The following is a 10,560-nucleotide window of genomic DNA, read 5'->3' as shown; positions in this document are numbered from 1 at the left end:
GATGCAGAAGAAGTGCGATGGCGGGACATCTGCGCCATGAGGCCACTCTTCCAACCTAAGACGGATGCAAAATGGACCCTAGGAGCACGAAAAGGTAAGGCTTGTTTCGAGTTTCTGTTGTGTGAGTTGTCTCTTAATTTCAATGCGAGTTGAAAGAAGGTGACTACATAGCGTGACTTTGTGTCAACAAAGCCCGTGAGAGTTTGACATGCGATATGCGGAGTGCCGTGCGAGCATCGGGACAATGAGGTGGCCAACAAAAGCTGATAGCCCTGCCTTGAGGTGCATCGTCTGCTGGGTGTGGAGAGCAAGCTTGCAAGTCTTGTTCTTTGGTCACATGGTGTCAAATAAATGTGATGGAAATCCACAAGGGAGCTCCAAATGTGTTGCCACCAAGTTTGAAGATGAGCAGTTGAGAAGGACTCGAGTCCAGCCTCAGATTGAATCTGCCCCGTGACCTTTGTGTTTCCAGGAGAAGGAGGGCTTGTCACTCTGACGGACGGTGGAAGTGCGCATATGTTCTGCTCCAAGTCCTTGGACTGTCCTTTTTGGGAGCTGCTCCAGTCCCAGGTACAAACATCCCATTGCCACCCAATATGGTTCTGGTGCTCAGCCAGTTCTGGGGTTGAATTCGGTTCCTTGCCGGTTTGTTTCTCAGAACAAACTGGTCTGCTGATAGTCGGTGACTGAGACATAAAAAACTGTGATTTTACTTAGGCTAAGGGGACCGCATTTAGCCCCAGAACCCAATTTTAGAGAGCACAACCAGAACCCAACCGATTCCAGAAGCTAATGGCCTGTACTCTATGAAAGCGTTTGGTTACTTCCTGGGAGACACCAAGGCGGTGCTGGATGGTTGCGAAGACCACTGGACCCTGCAGGACGGCACGTCTATGCCCGTCTTGTTGCAGATGAGCGTGTGCCTGGACGTGCGAGTGCTCTCCTCCGGAGACTGGGTGGCCTTCTCCTACAGTTCGGTGCACGCGCCCAGGCCTGAGCTGGGTCTGGAGGGCAACGAGGGGGCGGTGTACGGGTGGCTACTGGGGGTGCGGCACCGCTTCCCCGTCAGTCTGTCCCTAGCTCGCTGGCACACCGTATGCTTGAGGAGAGACGTCCCCGGAAACTCTTTCAGTCTGGAGGTAAGGAGTCCGAATGTTTGTTTGGGGAGCCATTTGTGATGGACTTGGGTTTCAGCTTAACGGCCGCCTGGTGGCCAAGCGGACGGTCATCGCTCAGGCTGTCCCGCCCTCGGGGTCACTGTGGCTGGGCTGTCGCCCCCGGCGGCAGCCGCACGGTGCGGCGCACGGCCAGGTGGAGGTCTACATGTTCCGCGTGTGGGCCGACCTAGCTCAGCGCGGCCCCTGCGAGGACGGCACCGTGATTGGCTGGAGCGCTCGCTTCTGGGGCGTGACCAGCCCCAGGGCTCGGGAGACGGACCACAACCTCCATTGTGGTGAATATTAGCCCTTTTAATCTTCATTGTATGGAGGAAATGTCGGAGCAAGTGTTGACCAGCACATGTGTTGTTTTTAGCGCAAATACCTGAATTTGGACCCTCTTTTTCCCCTCCACCTGGTAAGTCGATCACAATGCCCGCATCCGGCTTGTGTTCACTTCTGCACAGGGGAACGCAGAGTCGCCTAAATCTTTATTCCATTTTTTTTTTTGCTTTCAGTTTCAACATCCATTGACAGCCACCCTCAGAGTGAGACTCTGCCAGTCACAGTGACCTCTAGTGGCCACGGGGAAAACACCTCTTCAAGCACACCCAGTCCACCGGTGACGCCACCTCCTAGTGCCACGACGTCGTTGGACATCAGCGTCGCTTTCGCCATGACGACCAGTGACTCCACACCCATCATCAGATCTCTGCCTCAAAGTTTAGCCCCACCCACTGACCACAACCCAGCCAATCACATCTCAAGTAGCACCGTAACGCCTCATGAAATGTCAAACTACACAATGCGTGCGACAGCTGACTCGTTACTACCCTCTGCTAGCAATGCACTTAATGTAACTACAATAAGCGTCACCACTCACCACATCAAAGACACGTCACATTCCAACTTAACTACGACTTCCTCTCCATCTGACTACAACGTAACTACACACCCCAAAGGATATATACATCTTCCAAATGACACAATGGTCAACACAACAAGTCGCACTTTGATTCCGTCTACCAATCCTGTTGAAAATATAACTACCGGGAGTGAAATAACACTCCAAAACACCCCAAAGTCCCACTCAACTACGTCTCACTACAGTGTAACGACACGTAAAGCTTTCTCACATCTTCCAAATAGCACAACTTTTTCAGATTTTTCCCAACCTAACAACACACTTGAGCATGATGCAACGACAGTAAGCGGAATCACACTCCTCATCAAAAACACGTCACGATACAACACGGCTTCCTCAACACCAGGCTACAATGTAACAGAATCAACGCTACGCAACATTACATCTGATTTGTTACAACCACTCGAGAATAATGTTGCTACGGAAAGCCTTCTTATCAAAGACACGTCGCCATACAACTTAACTTCCTGGACACCAATTGCCAATGTAAGTGAAAGTAAAGCAAATGACCCGGCAGTCACAGTGGCCGACACGGCGATTTCCACGGACGCACTCAACCGCAATGCGATGACAAACCCACATTCTGGTTCTCACGGTCCGACAACATCCAACAACGTGACGGCAGGCAGCGACCGCACTGCGGAGGCCACCGGTGAAACGATTGTTTCCATAACAAGCAGCAATCACGAGGCCACGCCCACAGAATCGACACGCAACGATTCCCAAGCCCGAGTGGATTTAAGTACGAGACTTGGAGTCTCCCGTGAACTTTTCGCCACCACGACTACAGCAGAGACGCTTCAAACTACAAACGTCGGTCCAGAGTCTTCCTCATCTGGTAAGATGCCTCTCTCCAACATTTGTCAAATGATGCCAATCAGTTATTCCCCTCAAGGTATCGGAAAGACTACCACGTTGTCTTTGGGCACCAAGAAGAACCTGGAGGAGCAAGCCGACAGACTTCTTGAAAGCACCTGGGATGTATCTCAGCTCAACTCCTCACAGGTAAAAATCAAAACCAATGACATCAAAGTCGAGCTTGGATCTTCTGATGATCCTCGTGAGTTGCGAGATTTCCTATCCTTGAGGCCATTAGCTAGTAGGTAGCTTTGTTTTGTGTTGGACGTGGTAGGTGGCGAGGTTGGTGGCGGAGCTGGAGAAGCTTCTGGATGCTCCCAGCGTGTCTCAAGCTTTGGCCAAGAAAGTTGTCAGCATCATCAGCAACCTGATGGAGGGCAACACCCTTGCCCTTGCCCCGTCCTCCAACAGGTCCTTACATTTTTTATTTTTAAATTAAAAAAAAGATGCATAGATGCACGTGAGATGGGTTCTCTGCAGGATCATCAGAGTGGTGGAGGACTTGGGTCTCAAGCTGCTTGTGAGCGACACCCCTGCAGTTCTCTCGTCCAACTCGCTGGTTCTGGCCGTCCGTAAAGTGGACGCAGCCGACTTTCCGGAGATGTCCGTCGACATCTTCAACACCGAGCACGTTCAGGTAGTGAGACTGTCCCGGTTGACAACTCGCTGTGTTTTGATTGTCCGTTTTGTGAAGATGAGCGACGGCGGGGGCGGGACCAGGAAGCGGGACTCCACCTTGGCTTCCGTGTACCTGCCGCGTTCCATCACGGAAAACTTGAGCGGTGACGAGCGCAAACAGGTTGACAGGGTCCAGTTCACCTTCTACACTAAAGCCATTCTATTCCAGGTGCTCTAACCCGTGCACTCTTGAGTGCATTCACTGCCACTGACGTCTATATTCGTCCATCGGGAATCCTTAAATGTCACTTTTTGTGAGCGTGTTCCAGGACGACACACTGACCAAGCAGACCGCCGTCAGTCCGGTGCTGGCGTCCAGCGTGAGCAACGTGTCCATCGGCAACCTCACGGACAAGATTCGCTTCACCGTTCGCAACAGCCGAGCGATGCATGTGCGTGCGCATGAACGCGAGCGGCAAACGGCTCTGACGTCGATGCTTCTCTTAATTTCCTCTCATCGCTCGCGACAGGCTAACAACGAGGCCGTCTGCAGCTTTTGGGACTTTGCCCTGAACGGTGAGCTCGTGCGTCGCGCGGCGAGACGCGGTTTTTGATATTATGGGATGACTTTGCGTCAGGCGGCGCGGGTGGCTGGAGCTCGGCCGGCTGCTCGCTGGTGAGCGCCACGTCGTGGACGACCACGTGCGCCTGCAACCACCTGACTTCCTTCGCCGTCCTGCTGGTCAGTGCTTGACACAGTTCCTGGTCGACATGACTTAGCACAAGCCAAGCCCTCTAACGCTTTGGCGGCACAAAACAGGATCTATCCAGAAGCGGGCTGGATGACCCCCGGCAGGCTCAGATTCTCACCTTCATCACGTACGTTGGCTGCGGCGTTTCAGCCATTTTTCTGGCCGCCACCTTGCTGACGTACCTTTCGTTTGGGTAAGGATCCTCGATCCGGTTTTTGGTGGGGTCTTTCTGAATATGTCGGGTTCTGAACTGTGCAGGAAGTTGCTGCGCGACATTCCGGCCAAGATCCTGGTGCAGCTTTGCTTTTCCCTGCTCCTGCTCAACCTGGCGTACCTGCTGGACGGCTGGCTGGCGACGTATCCGTACGGCGGCCTTTGCATCGGCGCCGCCTTCTTCCTGCACTACTTCCTGCTCACCTCCTTCACCTGGGCGGGGCTGGAGGCCCTGCACATGTACCTGAGCATCGTGCGGGTCTTCACGCCTTACCTCAGCAGATACATGCTCAAGTTCTCGCTCATTGGCTGGGGTCTGTCTTTTGAGGGGCGTTGATGCGGCGTAGCGCTCGCGAAAAAACTTCTCACTCTTGCTTGTCGTGGCCGGCAGGGGTTCCGGCTGCGGTGGTGGTGGTGGTGATCTCGGTGGACAAAGACAATTATGGCCCGCTTGTATATGGCCGTGACGCGGATGGCTCCTCTGGGGACTTGTAAGCGACGCACGTGGACGGCCCGACGGCGTGATGTATGAATTTCCGTGTGCTTTGCAGCTGCTGGCTGCGAAGCGACGCGGCCTTCTACGCGGGTGTGGCAGCCTACTTCCTCCTAGTGCTGGCCTCCTGCTTGTTGGTCTTCGGCGTAGTCATGGCGCAGCTGCGGCGCATCAAGAAGCAGAACCCGCAGCACCGGTCGCCGCAGCGCGGGCCGGCGGCCGACCTGCGCAGCGTGGCCGGTCTGGTGGCGCTTCTGGGCCTGGCCTGGGGCTTCGCACTCTTCGCCTGGGGCCCGCTGCGCTTGCCCTTCGTCTACCTCTTCAGCATTTTCAACTCTTTGCAAGGTCAGTGCCACAAAGGTTATCTTTTTGAGCAAGGCTGTGAGCAGACGTGGCAAATGTACTCACACGCTACCGATTCGATAACGACTCGACTCCTTGACCTGGCTCCAAAATAGAAAGGCTGGTAAATTGACAATGTTTACGTTTGCCTATGGATGGCACAAGATGGCGGCAAAGCACTACTTATGTCTAAGTGAAGCACCTCACCCACTGCAGCATAGTTCCTTGGCACTAATATGCCACAGGGATTTTTAGATCATGTCAGCTCCAACCCAAGCACCCAAGTTGAGATGGTGGCAAAGCACTACTTTTACTGCTGACGCCATTTCCCTTTTGCAGGTTTTTTTCTCTTTGTGTTCCACTGTGCCTGTAAGGAAAACGTCCGCAGGCAGTGGCGAACTTTCCTGTGCTGCGGGCATATGCGATTGGCTGAAAACTCAGGTGATGTCACGCATGAAAGTATGCCCCTCAAAAAAAAAAGCAAACTAAGGCACAATCTCGTTGCAGACTGGAGTCGAACCGCCGCTCGGGACAAGCGGAACTTTTCCGTGAGCACGTCGGGGGTCTCGAGCCGCCGGCTGGCCTCTCGGAGCTCCTCGCTCGCCAGCACCAACGCCAGCGGTACGTCTAGCGCTGGGGCCAAAAGTCTTTGAGGCATCTTTTAATGCGCCGTTTTGGAATGCGGTTGTCCCCGCAGGGTCGGTGTTTGCGGACAGTGGCGTGTCCGAGGTTTCCAGCGGCGACGTGGTCCTCAACGAGCTCCACAGACAAACTGTCCTATTTTAAGACATCCAATTGTTAGTGTGCAGTCATTGAGCTTCCTCTTCTCTGCAATTGCAGACTTTTCCACTAGGTGGCAGTGTAAAAGTCAAAGGCTCAACCAATGGGCTTCCTCCAGCCACTCGTGGCTGTGCAAGTGTGGCTCGTTGTGTCGTCACTTGGCTAGTTTTGAAGTGCCGGATTTGCTTGTCCGTTTGTTTGGTTTTGCAAAGTCTCACGCTCGCCCAAATGTCAGTGAACTTTGAACTTTGGACACCTCGCCTTCATCAAATGTTTTACGCTCACGACTCAGTCATTCATGTCATTAGTTCAGCGAGTTGTATTCCATTTAAAAACACATTTCTAATATAGATCATTTGAAATTTGCAATCTACTCTATGTGTTTATTTGTGTTAGACGAGTTTGATGTTTCCAGATTCAAAAATAAAGGAGGGAATTATTTTGAATTCAGTGTGTGCTTGTGCACATTGCGGAAGATGTTTTGCTATTCACAGGTTGAGCGCAAAACAAACAGGGAGGAATCCATTGAAGGTCAAGAAGCTCCTAATCTATTAGTAAAGGTCCAATATACATTTTTTATCCAACATCCTCTTTGTGCTACACATCTGGCGCGCTTCGGAGCGACTGGCTCTGTGATTTCATTATGCAACTCTTTCATCAAACACTTCAGCCTGCTTTGTCTAACCGGAACGTTACAGAATTTGTCTGCTTGGCTGGTGAATGCCAGTCCGGGTTCTTTACATTGTCTGCCAGAGGGGGCGCCGCTACACTCGGGTCAGTTGCCAACAAAAACAAGCGGGAACGAAAAACGTGTGAGTTGGTTGCAAAGAAACTGGGAGCATAATTTCAGTGAGCTTTGGAGAGTCGACTTGTGCCAGACATGTTGCCAAGTAAAATTAGCATCTGGGGCTGAATTTTGCACAGAGGGGGCGCTACTGCTCCAAGATTGTGGAAACCCGCCCGTACACAAACTTACAGCCAAGTTTTGTGAGTTTGTTGTTTTGCAAAAGCTGACGAAGAAACGCAGCGCTGTCTTCGATTTCAAACAGCAGTTCTTTTGGTCTCCGAAATAGAATTTTCACTTTGACCCGGACATTCTAAAAATAGTTCTCGTTTGAGCTTTTTTCGTCCCGTTTCCTGTCATCGAGTGGGCCAGGGAGACTTTTATGTTGCCGCTTTTCACACGCTAGATGTGACGACAAAACGTTCAATAATTGTTTAACGGCCGCGACGTCAGGCCTGTCGTGGCCGTGTCGTTTGCGGGCTTGTGGAGATGATCAAGTGCCGTGAGGACGGTTCACGCGCCGGTTCCGCCACGCTTGGTTCGCCAGTATGAGAATCGATACAGCATGGGTCGATTCGGACACACAAAATGCTGATTCGGCAATGTGAGCTGGTTTCAACTTTCTCCCATTGTTGGCTCGGCTGCTTTCCCTTTGACTTGTTATTCGCTTGGACGCCATTTTGAGAATTGGCTGTCCGCTTCACGGCACGCAGCAGGAAACAATGAAAAGCAAATGCTCTTCCCTGACCGGCAATCTGAAGCGGCTCCATAAAATCCATGCTTATCTCCTTTAGGGTCTAAGGTTTCACATGGGAGCGCTCTTGTCTGTCGCCAATTTGGCAAAGAGGAGCTTTCAAGCCAAATAGACGCCGCTCACGCCGTCACTTGGGGGGCACTTTTCTTTTTGCATTTTGACAAAACCCTCCGGCGCTTCCCTGAGCTTTGATGCTTTGAAGCCCAATAAACTTTGGAACATGAACTTTGGTCACAGCGCCAATTGAAAGGTTTTGTGGCAGCTGTGTCCTTTGTGGAAAAAATAAAAGCCTCAAAGACAGCGGACGCCTCCGAGTGCTCGCTCGGGTCCCAGGCCTCGTCCGTCTGCGTGGTTCGGATGTCTTTTAAGAGAGCTTCAAAAGATGCAAAATGACTCAGAAAGGAGAAGACAAGTTGAGGCGCTTGGATAAAAATAGCAAATATCTTCTTGCCAAAGTGCTAATTGCGTCTAAGCACTTGTTTTGTCATCTTGTTCAGGAAAGGCAGCGATGGCGTCGATTTTTTTTCGATGCTTTCGAGCAGCAGGAATTGCCTGCATGCGTTTCTCCTGCTGTCATCCAACTCCGGAGGTTACGTGCAAATGGCGTCCCCCCACGAGAGCTCCAAATCGCTCCTCTCATTTCCATACGCGACGGTAAAAAGCAAGCTGGGGGTGCCGTGCGCTCGCTGTGCGCTCTTCTTGCCGCTTCCTGAGATTCATTTAGCGGAATTTCATAGGGCTCACGTTTCCAGCGCCGTGGCTGAAATAGATCCGTTTAAAATGAGCATTTCCTGGCAGGACACAATTACAACTCTCGGGAGTCATCCATTATGCAGTTAGCAACGACACCTTTAGCAGATGGCGCATTCATCCTACGCGTCCGTCGGCGAGTCCTTCGACCACCGCCACCGCGTGCGGCCTGGCTCCTGCTCAAATCTATGATCTACCTTTTCCTAAAGATGCGCAACAATGTAAAAGGATCTGCTTAAAGCGGAGAGATAGACTGAAAGCAACCACCTAACACACACACACACATATATATTAGGGTACTTTCAGTTCAGGTTTTAATAAGTGTGACCTAGAGCGTTATTAGACACTAATTGAGCAGGAGCTACGTTTTAAAATGAAGCCCACATTGAAAAGGCTCCTTTGATAATCCCAAGATGCTATCCACAAGGAGATTATCCCCGGCAAGCTTTATTATGCACAAATCCATTATGTGCTCTGCTCTGAGCCAGGCAGGAAGAAGCAAATTAACATTCAGCAGCGCGCGTCTGTGCGCCGTAAAGCAAAAGGTTAGAAAATCAAGATAATCTCTGTCATGTCGACGCTTTGGTGGAAGAGAAGAACCCCTCCCCCCACCGCCCATTGGATTTTACTTTTTGACATTTCCAACTTTCCTCAGACAAAGAGAATCACTCCGCCTTTTTTTCTTTCTTTCTTGAGCTGTGTTGCATTTGTGGTTTGACTTTCAAAAGCAGACGGTCTTCTTGAAAACCGAACAAAATGTGCCATGTAGTGGAGGCCTTCAGCGAAGCAAAGGTCAGAGGTGAGGCTCAAGGAAGCGGAGGTGCTGCGTCGGGTGCCCTTGCCTGTCACCGAGCCAACTGCTGACCAGTAGACTGATTGATGGCGCCGCCGCCGCCGCTAGCCGACGTTCAAGGTCGGCTCGCCGGATGTGACCTCCGTCGTGCAGACGGCAAGTATTTAAAACACAGCCGCGGGAATGCATGGATGGCGACCCGACGCATCAATTATGCATGAGATTGACATTGTCGGACAAGTATTGATGGAGCGGCAATTCACAGGAACCTTGACATAGGCCGGAAAAAGCTTGGAACTCGTAGACGTCAGGGGGGGCTAGCATCTTATCTTTTTTCCTCAGGGGGATGCGACTCACACTGTACACCCAAATCATTCACTTTTACAAGTGCATGGTGAAAAGCACATCATGACTGTGACATCATCCTCCTCCTAGTATGTCCCAGTTGTTGAACTTGTGCACACATATTATACCGTAGTGGGTCCAACTTCACTAAGGGATGGACCATTGAGCGCGTGAGATGCTTCTGACAGGCTCTCTCGCCAAGTGTTGCGAGATGCTTTGCGCATGCGCAATCGCATCTCTCGTATGCACGCAGCCACAAGAGCGAGCGCAAAGTGGGCTCACTCGCAGCGCACAGGCGCGCGCTCCAGCATCTGAAGAAAACAAACCAACTTGCAGCCCAGATTCACCAGGTCGTTGTGGAACCCAGCCCTGCAGACTTGAACATCAACTCGACAAGTTGGCAACATGAACCAAACCGCGGGAGCCACCAATGCTTACCGGAGATGCTCCAAGGGGGAGAAGGTCGGATGGAACTTTTTGTTCTTCTTATGTCGCGAAGCTGTGCGTGTGTGCATGTGTGGAGTGAGGCGATTGCGGGAAAATGCGGGGAAAAAAACAAGAGAATGTGGGTGGAACGCGAAGAAAAAAAAAACACGGGTGTGCGTGCGTAATTGTTTGTATGCGCTGTCAACACGCAAAATCGCAAGATAATTTCTATTCACGACACGTTTAGTGTCTTATGTGTCCTTGGCGGAACTCACGTTCCCATATTTTGACTTCAGTAGCCACTTGAGGTCTTTCCATCTTGTGAAACTAATCAGTCGTACTGGAGGAGGTGTCCCTAATGAAGTGACGGAGTGAAAAGTCTGCACAAAAAATAAATAAATAAATTATAATAGATAAATAAATACATTATATATATATATTTTAATATATATATATATTTTAAAAAAAAATACATGTATATATATATATATATATTTAATTTAATATATTTAATGTATTTTATATATATATATATATATATGTATATATATATATATATATATGGCTTTG

At 50.7% G+C, this 10,560-nt stretch overlaps 1 protein-coding gene across 1 annotated transcript; it reads left to right on the top strand.

Annotated features, from left to right (window-relative positions):
• The first annotated feature begins 476 nt into the window (after positions 1 to 476).
• On the top strand, positions 477 to 6,584 carry LOC119139396 (adhesion G-protein coupled receptor G2-like). Its single transcript, XM_037280014.1, has 19 exons — positions 477 to 570; positions 814 to 1,139; positions 1,195 to 1,453; positions 1,534 to 1,575; positions 1,676 to 2,920; positions 2,978 to 3,087; positions 3,215 to 3,351; positions 3,421 to 3,577; positions 3,635 to 3,787; positions 3,888 to 4,010; positions 4,089 to 4,134; positions 4,197 to 4,300; positions 4,379 to 4,503; positions 4,569 to 4,837; positions 4,915 to 5,014; positions 5,075 to 5,361; positions 5,698 to 5,799; positions 5,866 to 5,979; positions 6,056 to 6,584. Exons 2-19 carry the CDS (start codon positions 894 to 896, stop codon positions 6,142 to 6,144), a joined length of 3,708 nt encoding a protein of 1,235 aa, XP_037135909.1. The 5' UTR covers positions 477 to 570; positions 814 to 893; the 3' UTR covers positions 6,145 to 6,584.
• The last annotated feature ends 3,976 nt before the right edge of the window (positions 6,585 to 10,560 follow it).

Source organism: Syngnathus acus, chromosome 20 (assembly GCF_901709675.1).
Source record: "Syngnathus acus chromosome 20, fSynAcu1.2, whole genome shotgun sequence".
Lineage (NCBI taxonomy): Eukaryota > Metazoa > Chordata > Actinopteri > Syngnathiformes > Syngnathidae > Syngnathus > Syngnathus acus.
Note: the sequence above shows the minus strand (reverse complement) of the source record. Positions and strands in the feature narration are given on the sequence as shown.

What these genes read in the sequence shown, in the direction of transcription:
- LOC119139396 (XM_037280014.1), top strand. Translation starts at nt 894, where the DNA reads ATGCCCGTCTTGTTGCAGATGAGCGTGTGCCTGGACGTGCGAGTGCTC. An exon ending in CTCAGCTCAACTCCTCACAG is followed by an intron (nt 3,088 to 3,214) that starts GTAAAAATCAAA and finishes TGGACGTGGTAG; the next exon opens with GTGGCGAGGTTGGTGGCGGA. An exon ending in CTGACGTACCTTTCGTTTGG is followed by an intron (nt 4,504 to 4,568) that starts GTAAGGATCCTC and finishes TGAACTGTGCAG; the next exon opens with GAAGTTGCTGCGCGACATTC.